General features: G+C 39.2%; 1 protein-coding gene across 3 annotated transcripts in view; it reads left to right on the plus strand.

Annotated features, from left to right (window-relative positions):
- Nucleotides 1-20199, plus strand: part of ANKFY1 (ankyrin repeat and FYVE domain containing 1) — an 89967-nt gene that overhangs the window by 46560 nt on the left and 23208 nt on the right. For all 3 annotated transcript variants that reach the window (XM_046674255.1, XM_046674257.1, XM_046674256.1), the window contains 4 exons: nt 13979-14183; nt 15641-15709; nt 15929-16128; nt 19838-19935. In XM_046674255.1, coding sequence (XP_046530211.1) covers nt 13979-14183; nt 15641-15709; nt 15929-16128; nt 19838-19935 — 572 coding nt within the window. The remainder of the gene's footprint in view (nt 1-13978; nt 14184-15640; nt 15710-15928; nt 16129-19837; nt 19936-20199) is intronic.

Raw genomic sequence — 20199 nt, forward strand, 5'->3', positions numbered from 1 at the left:
TGATTGAAATACGTAGCCATGACTACTTTTTTGTTTACATGTCGACATCATAAGCAGAATATATTAGGGCCAGCCCCGATGGGCTAGTGATTAAAGTTTGGCATGCTGTGCTTCTGTGGCCCTGGTTCAGTTCCTGGACGTGGAACCACACTGCTTGTCTGTCAGTGACCATACTGTGGCGGCAGCTCACATAAAAAATTTGTTAAAATTTTTTTAAAGAGGAAAATTGGCAACACGTGTTAGCTCAGGGTGAATCTTCCTCAGCAAAACAGCAACAGCAACAATATATTGGTTTCCCCACATCTTAATCATGTATATTTACTCCTCCAATTAGGCATTATTTTACTATTATTGTCTCTGTTGTACTTTTAGCATCACAAGTTGTTCCTAATTGGTGGAATGTAGTTACTTCAAATATGGTCCTGTTGCAGCTGTAGCTCTGCCCTTTTTGGGCATAGGTTTGAATATAAATGTCCCTTGGAGCCACATGTTAGAGTGTTAAGCTTGCTGGCTGCTGAAGAGGAAAATTTTGTTCATCGTTGGGAAGGAAATCCTTAGAGTGTGTCAGTGTCAAGAGCAGATGCATTTTTCCCAGGCGCTGCTCTGCACTGTGTAACACCATCCGGTGCTCAGCGCTGGGGGGGTGTTCAGTGGGGAGAGTTTCCACCACATAGGGAATTCTTCTTTCCCATACTGTTTAGTGTCTGAGATGTTTATTTTGGAAACAAATACACTTGTTACTAAAAAAACAATCTCAGAATTATGTTTCTTTCCTCTTAGGGAGCTAAATTCTTATGTGTGATGAAAAAACATGTTTGACGAGTTATTAAATATTTTGGTGATTGCTTAGCTACGAGAATTGCCAAGAATTGGTGATGCATTTTGATGCTTGTTTTCAGACAATTTAATCTTCCACTCAGAATTTATCAGTTGTCTGCAAGCCTGTGGATTACAGTGTGGGTGTGATAAATTTGATCGTTGCTAACTTAGGAGAGTGTGGCGCGGTGTGGCAGACAGAGCACTGGCGTTGGAGCTTGGGTGTACCAGGGTTTGAGTCCTGGCTCATCCACTCACTCTGTGGCCTTGGACAAGTCACTTAACCACGCTTGAGTCTCCTTTTCTTCGTCTGTAAAGCGGGACTCATTTCTGCTTTACTGGTGGTTGGGAGAGTGAGAGACAGTTAGTAGCATACGTAGCACAATGGCTGCCATGTGGTAGGGTCAGCCTGTGGGTCTTACCTTGCTCCCGTTTTGGATTGCCATACCCAGCTCCATTTCCTGTAGAAATTTTTTCACTTTTCCTTCTTCAACTTGAGCTGTCAGTCTGTTGACCTGTCCAAATGATTAAAATGAGTAATATACTTAAATTTACCTGTTAACCTTACTTAAATTTTGTTATAAGATGAGTGAACATCTTTAATATCTGAGATTTAGGTCTGGTTCTGGACAGGTTAGAATCCATAAATGAAATAGTAAGTGATCCTCCTAAGAACCAAGTATACCATTCAGTTTGTATGAAGAACGAAACAGGCAGCCAGTGTCTGAGAGTCCACAGGAGACATACATGTGACCAGAGGGATGCCATCTCCTCTGATGAGCTTGATCTGGGCAAGAAGATGAATCCTTCCTTTTAAAAAAAATCTAGTTCCTCTTGTGCTTATTTTACTTAATAATTAACATCAGTCAATGGGTCTCTTAAATAGGATACTCCTGTCTATTCATTTGTAGTAGATTTGCAGACAAAGCCACCAGCTAGAGCAGCATGAGATACAGTTTGTATTAGTTAAATAACGAAAGTTATTCAGGCTGTTCCCTGAATAAATTTCTGTCAGGAAGCTATGTTGAAAGAAAAATTGTATGTGGGTTTTTTTTAAATTTTAATTTAATTAATTTATTTTATTGAGTTCATAATAGTTTATCATTGTGAAATTTCAGTTGTACATTATTACTTATCCATCACCATATGAGTGCTGCCCTTCACCCCCTGTGCCTACCACCCAGCCTCTTTCCCCTGGTAACCACTGAACTGTTCTCTTTGTCCATATGTTTATCTTCCACAATGAAATCATCTGGTGTTTGTCTTTCTCTGTCTGGCTTATTTCACTTAACATAATACCCTCCAGGTCCATCCATGTTGTTGTGAATTTTGTCCTTTTTTTTAATGGCTGAATATTATTCCATTGTATGTATGTACCACATCTTCTTTATCTAATTATTCGTCGATGGGCACTTGGGTTGCTCCCATGTCTTGGCTATTGTGAATAATGCTGCAATGAACATAGGGGTGCATAAGTCACTTTGAAACGTTGATTTCAAGTTCTTTGGATGGATACCTAGTAGTGGGATAGCTGGATCATATGGTAGTTCTATTTTTAGTTTTTTGAGGAATCTCCATACTGTTTTCCGTAGTGGCTGCACCAGTTTGCATTCCCACCAGCAGTTGTATGAGGGTTCCCTTTTCTCTACACCCTCTCCAACATTTGTTATTTTTTATCTTGGTGATTATAGCCATTTTAACAGGTGTTAAGGTGATATCTTAGTGTAGTTTTGATTTGCATTTCCCTGACGATTAGTGATGTTGAACATCTTTTCATGTGCCTATTGGTCATCTGTATATCATCTTTGGGGAAATATCTGTTCATATCCTCTCCCCATTTTTTGATCAGGTTGTTTGTTTTTTGTTGTTGTTTAGTTGTGTGAGTTCTTTATATATTATGGAGATTAACCCCTTGTCAGATATATGATTTGCAAATATTTTCTCCCAGTTGGTGGGTTGTCTATTTGTTTTGATCCTGGTTTCCTTTGTCTTGCAGAAACTCTTTAGTCTGATTCCCACTTGTTTATTTTTTCTTTTATTTCCCTTGTCTGAGAAGACAGACATTCGAAAAGATCCTTTTAAGATCAATGTCAAAGAGTGTAGTACCTATAATACCTATAATCTTCCAGAAGTTTTATGGTTTCAAGTCTTACCTTTTGATCCATTTTGAGTTTATTTTTGTGTATGGCATAAGATAATGGTCTACTTTCATTCTTTTGCATGTGTCTGCCCAGTTTTCCCAACACCATTTATTGAAGAGACTGTCTTTTCTCCATTGTATGTTCTTAGCCACTTTGTCAAAGATTAGCTGTCCATAGATGTGTGGTTTTATTTCTGGGCTTTCATTTCTGTTCCATTGATCTGTGTGTCTGTTTTTGTACCATTACCATGATGTTTTGATCACTATGGCTTTATAGTATATTTTGAAGTCAGTGATTGTGATGCCTCCAGCTTTGTTCTTTTTTCTCAGGATTGCTTTAGCTATTCAGAATCTTCTGTTGCCCCATATGAATTTTAGGATTCTTTGTTCTATTTCCGTGAAGAATGTCATCGGGATTCTGATTGGGATTGCATGGAATATGTAGATTGCTTTGGACAGTATGGACTTTTTAGCTGTGTGTATTCCTCCAATCCATGTGCGTGGAATATCTTTCCTTTATGTTATCATCTATTTCGTTCAATAATGTCTTATAGTTTTCATTGTATAGATCTTTTCACCTCCTTTGTTAAATTTATTCGTAGATATTTTATTATTTTTGTTGCGAATGTAAATGGGATTGTATTCTTGAGTTCTCTGTTAGTTCTTAGAGTATAAAAATGCAACTGATTTTTGTAAGTTGATTTTGTACCCTGCAACTTTTACTGTAGTTGTTGATTATTTCTAATAGTTTTCTGATGGATTCTTTAGGGTTTTCTATATATAAGATCATGTTGTCTGCAAACAGTGAGAGTTTCACTTCTTCATTTCCTATTTAGATTCCTTTTATTCCTTTTTCTTGCCTAATTGCTCTGGCCAAAACCTTCAGTACAATCTTGAGTAAGAGTGATGAGAGTGGGCACCCTTGTCTTGTTCGAGTTCCTTTTTATTTCTGTTCACTATCTTGTTAGGAATTTTTTTTTTTATTGAGTTATTGATAGGTTACAATCTTGTGAAATTTCAGTTGTACATTAATGTTTGTCAGTCATGTTGTAGGTGCACCACTTCACCCTTTGTGCCCACCCCCCACCCCACCTTTCCCCTGGTATCCACTAAACTGTTCTTAGTCCATAATTTTAAATTCCTCATATGAGTGGAGTCATATACAGATTATCCTTCTCTCGCTGGCTTATTTCACTTAACATAATTCTCTCAAGGTCCATCTATGTTATTGCAAATGGAATGATTTTGTTCTGTTTTGCAGCTGAGTAGTATTCCATTGTGTATATGTACCACATCTTCTTTATCCATTCGTCTGTTGCTGGACACTTAGGTTGCTTCCACGTCTTGGCTATTGTAAACAGTGCTGCAGTAAACATTGGGGTGCATAGGACTTTTGGGATTGCTGACTTCCAGCTCTTTGGATAAATACCCAGTAGTGGGATGGCTGGATCGTATGGTAGTTCTATTTTTAATTTTTTGAGGAATCTCCATACTGTTTTCCATAGTGGCTGCACCAGTTTGCATTCCCACCAGCAGTGTATGAGGGTCCTTTTTCTCCACAACCTCTCCAACATTTGTTGCTATTAGTTTTAGATATTTTTGTCATTCTAACGGGTATAAGGTGATATCTTAGTGTAGTTTTGATTTGCATTTCCCTGATGATCAGCGATGATGAGCATCTTTTCATGTGCCTATTGGCCATCAGTATATCTTCTTTGGAGAAATATCTGTTCATGTCTCCAGCCCATTTTTTGATTGGGTTGTTTGATGTTTTGTTGTTGAGTTGCGAGAGTTCTTTATATATTATGGATATTAAGCCTTTGTCAGATATATGACTTGCAAATATTTTTTCCCAGTTAGTGGGTTGTGTTTTTGTTTCAATCCTGTTTTCATTTGCCTTGAAGAAGCTCTTTAATCTGATGAAGTCCCATTTGTTTATTCTTTCTATTGTTTCCCTTCTCTGAGAAGGCATGGTGTCCGAAAAGATCCTTTTAATACTGATGTCAAAGAGTGAACTGCCTACGTTTTCTTCCAGAAGCCTTATGGTTTCAGGTCTCACCTTTAGGTCTTTGATCCATTTTGAGTTTATTTTGTGAATGGTGAAAAAGAATGGTCAATTTTCATTCTTTTACATGTGGCTTTCCAGTTTTCCCAGCACCATTTGTTGAAAAGACTTTCTTTTCTCCATTGTATGCCCTCAGCTCCTTTGTCAAAGATAAGCTGTCCATAGATGTGTGGTTTTATTTCTGGGCTTTTAATTCTGTTCCATTGATCTGTGCACCTGTTTTTGTACCAGTACCATGCTGTTTTGATTACTGTAGCTTTGTAGTATGTTTTGAAGTCAGGGATTGTGATGCCTCCCGTTTTGTTCTTTTTTCTCAGGATTGCTTTAGAAATTCGGGGTCTTTTGTTGCCCCATATGAATTTTAGGATTCTTTGTTCTAATTCTGTAAAGAATGTCATTGGGATTCTGATTGGGATGGCGTTGAATCTGTAGATTGCTTTAGGTAGAACGGACATTTTAACTATGTTTATTCTTCCAATCCATGTACATGGAATGTCTTTCCATCTCCTTATGTCGTCATCCAATTCTCTCAGAAAGGCCTTGTAATTTTCATTATATAGGTCCTTCACTTCCTTAGTTAAATTTACCCCAAGGTATTTTATTCTTTTTGTTGTGATTGTGAATGGTATTGTATTCTTGAGTTCTTTTTCTGTTGGTTCATTACTGGAGTATAGAAATGCTACAGATTTATGCAAATTGATTTTATACCCTGCAACTTTGCTGTAGTTGTTGATTACTTCTAACAGTTTTCCAATGGATTCTTTGGGGTTTTCTGTATATAAGATCATGTCATCTGCAAACAGCGAGAGTTTCACTTCTTCCCTCCCTATTTGGATTCCTTTTATTCCTTTTTCTTGCCTGATTGCTCTGGCCAGGACCTCCAGTACTATGTTAAATAAGAGTGGTGATAGAGGGCATCCTTGTCTTGTGCCTGTTTTCAGGGGGATGGCGTTCAGTTTTTGCCCATTGAGTATGATGTTGGCTATGGGTTTGTCGTATATGGCCTTTATTATGTTGTGGTAGTTTCCTTCTATGCCCATTTTGTTCAGAGTTTTTATCATAAATGGCTGTTGGATCTTATCAAATGCCTTCTCTGCATCTATTGAGATGATCATGTGGTTTTTATTCCTCAGTTTGTTGATGTGGTGTATCACGTTGATTGATTTGCGGATGTTGAACCATCCCTGTGTCCCTGGTATGAATCCCACCTGATCCTGATGTATGATTCTTTTGATGAATTGCTGAATTCTGTTTGCCAAAATTTTGTTTAGAATTTTTGCATCTATGTGCATCAGTGATATTGGCCTGTAGTTCTCTTTTTTCGTGGTGTCCTTGTCAGGTTTTGGTATCAGTGTGATGTTGGCCTCATAGAATGTGTTAGGAAGTGTTCCATCTTCCCTAATTTTTTGGAATAGCTTGAAAAGGATAGGTATTAAATCCTCTCTGAAAGTTTGGTAGAATTCCCCAGGAAAGCCATCTGGTCCTGGGGTTTTATTCTTTGGGATGTTTTTGATTGCTGTTTCAATCTCTTTCCTTGTGATTGGTCTGTTCAAATTGTCTGCCTCTTCTTGAGTGAGCTTTGGGAGATTGTAGGAGTCCAAGAATTTATCCATTTCCTCTAGGTTATCCATTCTGTTGGCATATAGTTTTTTGTAGTATTCTCTTGTAATCTGTTGTATTTCTGCAGAGTCTGTTGTTATTTCTCCTCGCTCATTTCTGATTTTGTTTATTTGAGCTTTCTCCCTTTTTTTCTTTGTAAGTCTGGCTAGTGGTTTGTCAATTTTATTTATCTTCTCAAAGAACCAGCTCTTTGTCTCATTGATCCTTTCTACTGCCTTTTTCGTTTCAATAGTATTTATTTCTGCTCTGATTTTTATTATTTCTCTCCTTCTGCTGACTTTGGGCTTCATTTGTTCTTTTTTCTCTAGTTCAGTTAGGTGTGCTTTAAGGTTGCTTATTTGGGATTTTTCTTGTTTGTTAAGATGTGCCTGTATTGCGATGAATTTTCCTCTTAATACAGCTTTTGCTGTATCCCATATGAGTTGGTATGGCATGCTATCATTTTCATTTGTTTCCAGGTATTTTTTTTTTTTAAAGATTTTATTATTTCCTTTTTCTCCCCAAAGCCCCCCGGCACATAGTTGTATATTCTTCGTTGTGGGTTCTTCTAGTTGTGGCATGTGGGACGCTGCCTCAGCGTGGTCTGGTGAGCAGTGCCATGTCCGCGCCCAGGATTCGAACCAACGAAACACTGGGCTGCCTGCAGCGGAGCGCGCGAACTTAACCACTCGGCCACGGGGCCAGCCCCTGTTTCCAGGTATTTTTTTATTTCTTCTTTAATTTCTTCAATGATCCATTGCTTGTTCAGTAGTGTGTTGGTTAGTCTCCACATCTTTGTGCCTTTCTCAGCTTTTTTCTTGTAATTAATTTCTAGCCTTATAGCACTATGATCTGAGAAGATGCTTGTTATTATTTCAATTTTTAAAAATTTGTAGAGGCTTGCCTTGTTTCCCAACATATGGTCTGTCCTAGAGAATGTTCCATGTGCACTTGAGAAGAATGTGTATTCAGCTCTTTCAGGGTGAAGTGATCTGTATATGTCTATTAAGTCCAATTGTTTTAGTTTTTCATTCAGCTCCACTATTTCCTTGTTGATTTTCTGTCTGGATGATCTGTCCATTGATGTGAGTGGGGTGTTGAGATCCCCTACTATTATTGTGTTGTTTTTAACATCTTCCTTTAGGTCTGTTAATAGTTGCTTTATGAATCTTGGTGCTCCTGTGTTGGGTGCATAGATATTTATAAGCTTTATTTCTTCTTGATGAAGTGTCCCTTTGATCATTATATATTGTCCCTCTGTGTCTCTCTTTACCTGTCTTATTTTGAAATCCACTTGGTCTGATATGAGAATTGCAACACCTGCCCTTTTTTCCTTGATATTTGCTTGAAGTATTGTCCTCCACCCCTTCACCCTGAGTCTGTGTTTGTCCTTGGGGCTGAGGTGTGTTTCCTGGAGGCAACAAATTGTTGGATCGTGTTCTTTAATCCATTTTGCCACTCTGTGTCTTTTTATTGGAGAGTTCAATCCGTTCACATTGAGAGTGATTATTGATGCATGTGGACTTAGTGCTGTTAATCTGTCGCTCATTATCTTGTTTTCCTGCATTTCTTTTCCTGTTTGCTTTAGACTACCCATTTAATACTGCGATTTCTTATGCTGGGTTTCTTAGATTTTTCCTTATCTATGATTTGTGACCCTGTTCTGTACTTTATTTTAGTGTCTACCTTGAAGTTTGTATTTAGAATCTCGTGTATAATATAGTCTATTCTCTGGTGGTCTCTTACTTACTTGACCAATACTGATTAAGACCCTTTGCTCTTCCCCTCCTAAATAATTATTTTCATTTTTTATTCCAACTCGTCTTATTAATTTGTAGTTAGACTGATAAGATCATCCTTGCTTTGGTAGTTTCCTTACCTTTACCCTAATGCTATAGTTGAATATTTGCTATCCTGTTCTGGTTCTATCCATCGGTCTCCCTAGTCTGTGGATTGTGTCCCCTTTCTCCCTTTTTTCTTTTTTCAGGTATGAGAGCCTTCTTGAGGATTTCTTGTAATGGAGGGTTTTTGGTTACAAATTCCCTTAACTTTTGTTTGTCTGGAAAAGATTTAATTTCTCCCTCATATCTGAAGGAAATTCTTGCTGGATAGAGTATTCTTGGCTGAAGATTTTTATCCTTTAAAGCTTTGAATATGTCACTCCATTGTCTCCTACTTTGTAGGGTTTCTGTAGAGAAATCCGCTGACAGTCTGATAGGGGCTCCTTTATAGGTTATTCTCTTTTTTTTTCTTACTTCCCTGAGTATTCTTTCCTTATATTCCCTTTTTGCCAACTTTACTACTATGTGCCTTGCAGTAGGTCTTTTTACATTGACAAATCTAGGAGATCTAAAACCCTCCTCTACACACATTTCTCCGTCGATCCCTAGATTTGGGAAGTTCTCTTCAATAATTTCGTTAAGCACACTTTCTGCTCCATTTTCCTTTTCCATATTCTCGGGAATTCCTATGATCCTTATGTTCTTACTCCTCATTGAATCCATTATCTCTCGGAGATTTTCCTCATTTTTTTAAATTCTTAGTTCTCTTTCTTCCTCTGTCTGGTGCCATTCAGCCTGTCTATCTTTGATTATGCTAATTTTCTCCTCTATGTTGTCTACACGGGCATTCAGGGAATCCGTATTCTGTTTTATCTGGTCCATTGTGTTTTTCATCTCAAGTCATTCTGTTTGACTCTTCTTTATAATTTCAATCTCTTTTGTGAAGTAACTCCAGAACTCGGCTTGTTTCTCTATCTTTCTCTCTACCTCATTGAGTTTTTTGATTATAGCTGCTCTGAACTCATTATCACTTAGTTTACCTACTTCCAAGTCCTGAGGACTTAATTCTATGTTTTTATTGTTTTCCTTCTGGTCTGGGGCTTTTATAAATTGCTGGATGGTAGAGGAGCGGTTTTTTCTCATGGTGGTAGAATTCAGTGGCAGTTACAGCCTGTCGCCACTAGATGGGGATCGAGAGCAGCGTGTTATGAGCTCTCCGCCTTGGGGCAAGATGGCTGCACCCACTGGCTTTGCGGGGGGGGGGGGGGGGGGGGGGGGGGGGGGGGGGGGGGGGGGGATGTTGCTCACATGCACCGGTCTGGGTTCAGATCAGTTCTGTTCTCTGATCTCCCAAAGCCCTTGATTTATGGGCTCCCCACGGTCGGAAGCTTCCCCCCCCCCCCCCCTCAGCGGGTCTCCCCTGAATCAGCGGCAGGAGTCCTGGAAGATCCCCCGGTCGCAGTCCCCTCCCCCGCTCCTTCCCAACCCGCGCCGCAGCGATCGCAGACTCTAGGGGAGGGAGCAATGTTCTCTCCTACCATTCCAGCGCCTCCGAGGGTGTAAGCAAGGTTTATGATCTCCACCTTCTTGGTATTGTAGGTCTCTAACGAGCTGGCATTATGTTTATTCTATGAAATTCAGTTCTTCCAATCTTTTGTTGTATTTTGGAGGGGAGAGAATCCCGGGTCAGCTCACCCTGCCATTTACCACCTCTCTTGTTAGGAATGTTTTGATGTGGACAAGTCATTATAGTAATGCCTCATTTACCTGTCAGTCTCAATGCATGAAGTGATGAAGTAACTGAAAGTTTTAAGCACCAGTTTTTAACTGTTTTTGGTGGAAATCTTTCTAAATGTATTAGAAATTTTCTTAATGACAAACTTTATACGTGGTGCTCTTGGTGTCCTCTGTTCCCCACTTTTGTTCAGCACCTTTCATGTCAGTTATCTTATTCCTCTAGATTGTGTACCCATCTGACTTTCTTTTAATGTAAAACATTATCAATTTTCAATTTCCAATAATTCCTAATTTTTTTTTTTTTTTAAGATTTTATTTTTTCCTTTTTCTCCTCAAAGCCCCCCAGTACATAGTTGTATATTCTTCATTGTGGGTCCTTCTAGTTGTGGCATGTGGGACGCTGCCTCAGCGTGGTCTGATGAGCAGTGCCATGTCCGCGCCCAGGATTCGAACCAACGAAACACTGGGCCGCCTGCAGCGGAGCGCGTGAACTTAACCACTCGGCCACGGGGCCAGCCCCCCTAAATAATTTTTTGTGTGAGGTGCATATGTGTATGTATGTATAAGTAAAAAAAAATTGGCTTGTATTAATAAAGGAAATCTAATCTAAAAGCTATAATCCTTTTAAGAGGGCTTAAGATAGAAAATTTTTTTATTCCTTCCATCTGAATCCAGCCATTGGTAGGTTTTCCTGTGCTCTTATTTCTCTGTGCAGTATTGCCCGGTTTATCTTCCGCATGTATACTATATTATAAGTTTTCATTGACCTATCTTGTTTTGCTATCTGTTTATCTCTTAGTGTGGAATATATGCCAAGCTTAAGGGTAATGAAACCATATTCCACCTCTCTCCCAGTATCTTATATATCAGAGTTTTCATTTTAAGGCACTCTGTCCTAATAATTCTAAATTTTCTTTCCACTTCCAGAATGTAAGTGACTTTTCTCTAGGATATCTTATTCTATTACTAATGTGTTGTTTTTCCATATTTTCTCCTAGACTGAATCTCTGTGGGGTTTGTTCCTACTACTCATTAAGGCTCTACTGAGAACCCTACTATGTGTATGTATATACAGATAGCAAAGGCCTGACGCAGCCTAGGCCCCTGGTATGCATGTTACCTGTTGCTTTCAGAGCTCATCCAACATCCTATTGTAAAGAAATCTAAGCTTTGATCCTTTGCACATGATGTGTGTAAAGATTGCACCTTCCCCCACCCCCTAAGAAAAGATTGGGGGCAGAAGAATGAAAATATTTCGGAAGGGGCCAGAGAAGTCTTAAGTTATCTAAAGTTCTAACTGACTGGAATTAGAACCAGTTAAAGTGTAACCTAACAGCCTTGACCAGTGAATCCATTTCCTTCCCAAACATTTCCCTGGTGCCTATTTTGTAGAAGACAGTGGTGGATACAAAAATAAATCAGACATGGACCAATCAACATCTGAGGGGCCTGTGGTGGCCTAGCCACCTTAATGCCAGAGCTCACATTCTCTAGCAAGATAGTCCCTTGGACAAAAGTTAGAGCAGGTGGGAATTGTTGAAAACTAGGTGATTTTGAAATTCCATGTCCACAGAAGACCTGAGGAAACCCACATATTCAGATGAAAATGAGCATAGGAATACTCTCATGTGTTGCTTAACAACAGTAATACATTCTAAGAAAGGCATCATTGGATGATTTCGTCATCGTGCAAACATCACAGAGTGTACTTACCTAAATCTAGATGGTGTAGCCCACTACATACCTAGGCTATATGGTACTAATCTTAAGGGACGACCATCATATATGTGGTCCATCATTGACAAAACGTCATTATGCGGCACATGACTGTACTGATAACAGACTTGAGAGCTCCATCACTCCTGAAATTCTAGATGTTTATACTGCAGAAGTATAGTTGAAGAAGATGAAATGCTATTGCAAGATATAAAAGAAAACTTATAAGTGACTTTGTAAGAGAAAACCATCATCTGGAAGTTGTGATTCAAAGGATTGTGCATCTGCAATGCTAACAGAATTAGACATAGACAAAAGTGTCCTGATGCAAAGACAAAGACAGACCAGCTATAGAGACAACACCGTTGCTTATGATCGATGTAGTAAAGAAGTTCCACGGCACCTTCAACAGCCTGGAATTCATCCCAAGACCTCCAGCAAATTTAAGAAGTGGGGTCAAGGACCATGGGGCCAGCAAATCAACCTGGGAGATTGCTCTGCATCTTTGGGATCTTCCACCTGAAGAAGGAAGTAATTTGCAAGAAATTCATTCCGTAGATCTTGGTGAAAGGGACAGAATCTACAGAAAGTACCTCTGAATCCCAGATGAGCTTTTGGGAAGACTTAGATATGTACTTTGACACACTTATCAAAATGAGACATGTGGACTGACCAGGAAAGGATAAATTTGATTTGAAAGGCCATGAGCTCAGTGGTGCCACCTGGAGGCCACTGAAAGAAACAATTGCTTTCACCCAACTAGATGGAATGCCTTATAGAGTAGGCGTTGTGCGTTTATAACTGGATGATTTCTTTGTTAATAATTCATTATCTTGTGATGCATTGTTATTGTGCCTTATTTTCTTAGGAAACATTAATTTTATGTATAGTGAGTTTTTTTGCATGTTTTAAATTGTAAATGGAACTAAATCCAAGGAATATTGAATTTTAAGTAATTTTACAACAAACTTAATTGCTTAATCCCTATCATCCTCCAAGTTAACTTGACAAATATACTTTAACTGGTTTTCCATAGTATTTTTAACATGGAATTGCCACCTGTTAGGTTGCTTGGTTCTGAATTTAACCACATATTCACAGAATCAATCTAGAGTCAGCTTTTCTTTGCTTGTATCTGACAGAGTATTTTCAGAATTGTATACCTTTAATATCTTTGCAAAAAGTTAATTCTTGACCTTTTGTCAAGGTGTCAGGGTAGTTTTTTTTCCCTCATACAGAACATGGAATAGTCAAAGATGGTAGTTTGAGCTGTTGAAATTATGGGATTTTATGTAAGTTATTCAGTCTTAATTTGGTATTTGTAAGTAGTCCTAGATAGACTCTTCTGCCTGTACTGCTCCAAGAGTTAAGGCAATGGAAGGGACTCAGAAAGAAGTTTTGTTTTTACAACCAATTAATTTAATGTGAATTTTCTGTAAATGGTAATGTGTACAGATTCTTTATTAAATACTCAATTACAAACTTCTTTTTAAGACTGTTATATTTGTATGTAATGAGATTGAGAAACTCAGAGAATCTTTGTAATGATAATAAATCAATTAGACATGGTCTTGCTCTGAACAGGAACCTGTCTGCAAGTACAGCAGGTTGGGGGTAAGCGTAGCTTAGGTGCAGATGTGGCCAGGAGATGAGAGAGGGAGATAAGTTGTGTTGGGGAGGAATCTTGGAACCCTTTTTGAGGGTTGATTGTCAGAAAAGGCCCATTTTCAATTTAAATTATAACTTCATGATCTTGATGATGAATTTCCATTAACAGGTGTCCCAAGAGGTTCCACTTTAGACGTGCCTGTTGTCTCTCTTCTTTGTCTATAGTTACTGGTGCCTTTTTTTTTTGCTGAGGAAGTTTAGCCCTGAGCTAATATCTGTGCCAGTCTTCCTCTGTTTTATATGTGGGTCACTGCCACAGCATGGCTGATGAGTGGTGTAGGTCTGTTCCTGGGATCTGAACCCACAAACCCGGGCTGCTGAAGTGAAGCGCACTGAACTTAACCACTAGGCTACGGGGCCGGCCCCTGCTGGTGCCTTTTTGAGGAAGCATTGGCCAGAATAGCTTGTCCTGGGTGGTCTCGTATGTGACCATTTCTTCTATTGTTTCTTTTCAAGGAGATCTCTTCGCTGCCACTTTCCTCATTAAGAGTGGGGCCCATGTCAATGCTGCTACATTGGGTGCCCAGGAGACACCATTGCACCTTGTGGCATTGTACAGTTCAAAGAAACACTCAGCAGATGTGATGTCTGAGATGGCACAGATTGCAGAGGCCCTCCTGCAGGCTGGTGCCAACCCCAACATGCAGGACAACAAGGGCAGGTAAGTTGGGGAACAGATAGGCTGCTCTTAGCACTAATCTCAGAATGTTATTTTATAGTGGCATGTGACTGGTGGACAGGGACTTCTTCATGTCTTTTAGTTCAGCATTATTCAATCTGAGTTTTATTGAAGACACAAACATTGATTTGTTATGCAAATGAGAGGCACAGCTAAGGCCAGAAGCATTTGAAGAAACTATTTCCATCCTGGGTAACTGAGGTCCTTGGATTTTTAAGCATCTTCAGAGTGGTCATCTGGTCCAACTCTTCCCAGGGAACCTTCTTCCAGCAGCTTTGTTAGCGTTGCTTGGATGCTTTGAAGAGGGTTACACTATCTCAAGGCAACCTGTTCTATTTCCATGAGGTCTTATTGTTGGGAAATTCTCTGTATTAAACCCAATTCTACCTTCTTGTAAGTACTCCCACTTCAGACGACTCTGTCTGCACAGCCTTCTGTCTCCTACAGCACAGCCCTCTGCATATTTGACAGTAGCTGTCCTGTTCCTTTTGCCCTTTCCCAGAAATATTTAGTTGAGGATTCCTTGTGGTTTAGAATCTAAGAAAGGGCTTCTTGTCTTTGGGACAGCAGCGTGGGAAGCACTGAAGGGGGGTTAAGCCTCCTGAATCACCAACAAACGGGACCCACTTTTCATCAAAGCAGCTCAGTATTTTATACCTTTGAAAACCCTCTCAAAAAATAAGAAAAGAGTTCTGTGAAGTTGTCAGAATAGGAAAATAGATTTATGTGAAGGATAAATTACTTAAATAAGATGGATCTCCGTGAACTCTCAATATCATGTGATAATTACTTTATTTCCCTACCTAATTGCATCCATTTTTTTTCTTCTGTTGATTCTTTCATTTTTTTCCTCCAACTGCAGTAAACTCTGGAAGTCTGTACCTCTCAGACAGATGCCGCTGGGGTCCCCGTGCTCTGCAGTGGCAGTCTCCTTCACGGCACTCAAAGGCTGAATAAAAGCAGTGAAGAGCAGTTAAATGCCACTTTAATCACTGCCTATCTCTTGCCACCCTGAAGGTGTTTGAGTATAGCAGAGAATTATGGGGAGAAAAAAATTTCTTTTCAGAATTGTGTAGGATAGGTAAGGGAAAATATGCATACCTATGGCAGAAACTGCTGTTTTAAAAACATGAGTTTATACACACTCAGGAAGGGTCAGAATTTGGTTGGAGAGCATTTTATATCCCTTCCTTTTATCAATTCTTGTCCTTTTGGCCACTGAGTAAATGGTAACTATATATAAGCAAATCCATCTTCATTCTTTAATACGTGGTCATGGTTTTGGAAAACTGCTTGCCAGGGTAGAAAAAGACACTGTTGCAGAAGGGTGGAGTTTCTTGCGGATGGTGATCCTGCCTAGGATTCTAGTCGCCTCCCACTAGGAGCCGTACCGGCCTGGGCCTGTCCTGAATTGACCCCTCTTCCTTTTCATCCTGCAGGACTCCCTTACACTTGTCCATCACGGCCAGGAATGAATACGTGTTCAATCAGTTGCTGCAGTGTAAACAGTACGTAGGGATACATGGAGAAATGAAAGAGCAGTTGTGAGGGTGGGCTTGTGAGGGAAAAATAATTCTTTCGAAATGTCTTTTAGTGTTATAAATTTTAATACGTAAAATTAAAACAAAAAGTTGTCATTCAAAAAGTATAAAGAGAACGAGTGAGAGTATTGGCAGTACAGTGTCTGAAGAAGACTGTTGGCAGTTCACGTGGCTTTGTTATTTCAGGTTAGATTTAGAACTGAAAGATCATGAGGGCAGCACTGCCCTGTGGCTTGCAGTGCAGTACATCACCGTGTCCTCCGACCAGTCCGTAAACCCCTTCGAAGACCTCCCCGTGGTAAATGGAACTTCATTTGACGAAAACAGCTTTGCAGCCAGACTCATTCAGCGTGGCAGCAACACCAATGCAGCTGATACAGTAACAGGTAAAGCACAGATCCCTAAGAACTAACGCTCGAGTCTGGAGGTTCCGTGAAATATCGTGTCCGTGTTTTTTCCCAAAAATTTAGAGACTGAATGGCATACTATTATGAGAGTGATTTTGTACTTAATTTTAACTGTGGTAAAAGCCTGAGTTTATTTTTTTTGATCTTGTGCTTCAAAAAATTTAGCCAGACTCCGAATTGAATCCTTTAATAAAGCTAAAACACTGCCGTTTGTTTAGTGTAGTGAGTTTCAGACGTTTTGGTCTCTGAGCTCCTTTTACTCTCTTAGAAATTATATCCCAAAGAGCTTTTTGTTTAGGTGGGTTGTGTGTTTGATATTTACCATATGAAAAATTAAAACTGAGAAATTTAAGAGATGTATTAATTTAGTAATAACAAGCCCTTATATGTTAACATATAACATTTCTTATAAAGAATGACTTTCAAAATAAATTGAGTTGGGAGAGTGACTGGTTTCTTCTATCTGCATCTGTATTCAGTCTTTTGAGATATGTTGTTTTGGTTAAAGTATATGAGGAAAATAGACCCTCACACAGTTATGTAGCTGGAAAAGGGAGGTGGATTTTAAGAGCCTTTTCAGATAATTGTGGATATATTTCTTTGATACCACAGCAAGCAAAATTCATCAAGTGATAGTTTCTTTGAGGTTAGTTGCAGTGTGGAATCTGAAACCATAATAGTGAACTTTTTTACTCTCTGATATTAACATCTATGGTCTGTTTGTGCTTTGAATGGATCTCTGCTCCGTGCGTGATTTTGTAACATCATGCCTTAGTCATTTGGAAAATGTTGGTTTACTGAGTTCTGCAGATCTTCCGAATGTTCATTTATTTGAGAATCACGTTTGTTAATATCACCGCTGATCTCATCAGAAAAGTCGTTCAGTATTGAGAAGCTGTTAAAGTCACACTTGCTGATAAAATTTTTCCAAAATTCTAATTTTCACTTGCAAGATCAAATTTTATCATTCGGTACAAATATTGCCAGTTGTTTGTCTTAAAGAGACAGGCTTACTTTGTTCATTTTCAAAAAAAAATATCTGCCAAGTACTCATGTTTGAATAATCATAGTTTATTAATCAGTCATTCTTTCAAGTAAAAATTTGATGTTCTGTGAAAAAAGCTGCAGTTCACCTTACAGCGTAAACAATGACACAACTGCTTTTCCCCCCAAGACAGCTATTGTACTTTGGTACACAGCAAATGTGGCTTTATGCATACTTATTTTGTCACATAGACTTTTAAAAAGACGTATTCAATGTTTAGATTTAATGAAGTTAGTAATTTTTACTGCTTTATCAAGGCCTGCCTTAAGTGAAACTGGCTCTTTTTTTGACTGGGTGCATGATGGTGAAGAATACAGTGGCTCCTAGTACACTTTGGGGCCCGTGCTTTGATTTGTGTTAAGGCTCTCCAGTTTGATCCACCTTTGCTTTTGCACCATCAGTGCAAATGTCAGCACAGTGGGGAAAAGCAATAACATCAAGTATTACTATTATGAAAATAGTTTTGACCTCATGGACCCGCCTGAAAGACTCTCAGGATCCCACGGAAATCCACAGACCACACCCTGAGAATCACTGTTTTAATAATGTGAATGTTTCCTTGATCTGACTAAGTAAAACCTGGGGATATTTTAAGGAAGAGATCCCATATAATTCAGTACTGATTACTAGCAATGTATAAAGCATGGGTGGGTGCCACTTATGAGGGGAATTAACCAAAAAAAGATGGATGTTAAACAGCCCTTTCCCTAAAAGAAGTTAATAATTAATTTCTTTTTTTTTTTTAAAAGATTTTATTTTTTTCCTTTTTCTCCCCAAAGACCCCTGGTACATAGTTGCATATTTTTAGTTGTGGGTCCATCCAGTTGTGGCATATGGGACGCTGCCTCGGCATGGCATGATAAGTGGTGCCATGTCTGCGTCCAGGGTCCGAACGGGCAAAAGCCTGGGCCGCTGAAGCCGAGCGTGCAAACTTAACTGCTCGGCCACCGGGCCAGCCCCAATAATTAACTTCTTTAAAACAAAAGTCAAATGAAATCACCCCTCTGGGTGACATAAACTAAAAGTAGTGGTACTATGGGAAGGGAAGTACAGGAAGAACTGTGTTTTAGACTAAAGACCTTCTGGAAATGAGATGGTTACTAAATTGCTTTTAATTTGATAATGTGTGTTAATTATTGGCCATAATTTTACTGATTTCTAATTTAATAGCGTATAAGAGTGTGGCATGTGAGAGATTGGTTCTTTGATATTTAGGACTTGAATATTAGACTCTAACAGATCCAGTTTTTATAAAAGCTTGACATGTACTTGAAAAGAATGTGCATTCTTCAATTGTAGAACGCAGAACGCTCTATGTCCCTTAATTCGAGCTTCTTCATTATGCTGTTCAAATCTTACTCATTAACTTTCTTATTAACTGTTGGACTGCTTGATCTGTCAATTTCTGGGATGTATATTAAAATTTTTCACTGTAGTTATGGATTTGTCCATTTTTTCTTTCTAGCTCTGCCAGTTTTACTTTCTATACTTTGTTTTAATACAAGTTCAGGATTTTTTTTTTCCTTGTTCCATCTTTCATTATACATGTAATAACCTTAGTCCCCTGTTTTTCAACATTTCAGTCACATTTTAGCAGTCACGGGTTACCTTTGTTCTATAGGGAGGTATATGTTTTAGGTCGTGTGTACCCTTGATGACTACTGAAGTGAAAATGGGCCTCTCATTAGGAGTCTCTCAATTAGAATGACTCAGCTAGGGGTGGAATCACTTCCTTGGAGAGAAAAGGAAAAAATGCTATGAAAGCAAAGCAGTGCTTTGTCCCGTTTCTTTACCTTGTTTTTAGTCCTGGTATTTAGTTTAATTTGAGTTTCAAGTAGAATGGCTGTAGCACATGAGATTTTGTGTTTATCCAAAAAGGAAATGGATTTTAACAGAAAGAGAAACACTGCTCCAGGGCTAAAACCATTTCTAGAGGAAAAGAAGAAACAAATTTTGTTTTTTTCTTTCCAAGATTTTTATTTAGAAAAGAGTGATACTGCTAAGGAAAACATTTCTAAGCCAAGAACAAACGTATTTAAGGTCCTAGGAATAAAACCGAAGTGTTAAGGGGTGTTTTCTGGTAGAACTTCAGCTCACGATGTCTTCAAAATGGTCATTAGCCCATAGGTTCTCAGACAGGAGCCACCTTCCCTACTTCCCCGCTGGATATTTGGCAACATCTAGACATTTTTGATTGTCACAACAAGGTCAGGGGTGCTCTTTGCATCTAGCAGGCAGAAGCCAGGTGTACTGCTAAATATCGTACAGTGTACAGGACAGACCCCTCACAACAAAGAATCATCTGGCCCCAAATGTCAGTAGCACTGCTGTTGAGGCACAGTGTTCTAACCCAACCCCGCTAAGGAGACATAACTTACCTCTGGTCCTGGGTGGTGCCTGGTGGCAAACCCAGGGAAGAATGGCTGTCTCCCGACTTCCAGACCAAGTTGTTGCTCCGCTCAGGCTCATCCACTATAGTCTCTCTGTCCACATACAAGGACTGTGTGGACTTAAATGGTACCTGCTTCTGCTGTGGGCTTGTCAACTGTGAAAGATGGTGGGGAAGGGCAGGGTGTGGTGCACTGTGGAACTTGCCCTCATTTTTATGCAAATGGAAGAATGAGTATGCCCATTTTCTCCTAGGAAATTGCTTACTACAGCAGGCAGCTGAAGCAGGAAATGAGGCAGCAGCTCTTTTTCTGGCAACCAGTGGTGCCCACGTCAACCACAGAAACAAGTGGGTAAGTGTGACAGGGCAGCCCAGCAGCAGCTTTGGTCTATGGAAGAAATGGCGGTGGTGGATGTGTAAGGAAAAAAGAAGAATGGACTCATTTTTCAGTTTTTTTCAAAATAATACATGCACATGATTAAAAAACGAGAGTGAAACAGATGCTTTTATCCTCAAATATTGGGTGATTGATTCATTCAGCCACTGTTTCCTAAAGCATATTGTGGACTGATGGTCTAGTAGAGATTAGCAAACGTGTACACAAAAACCTACCGTA

This window comes from Equus quagga, chromosome 11 (assembly GCF_021613505.1).
Source record: "Equus quagga isolate Etosha38 chromosome 11, UCLA_HA_Equagga_1.0, whole genome shotgun sequence".
Classification (NCBI taxonomy): domain Eukaryota; kingdom Metazoa; phylum Chordata; class Mammalia; order Perissodactyla; family Equidae; genus Equus; species Equus quagga.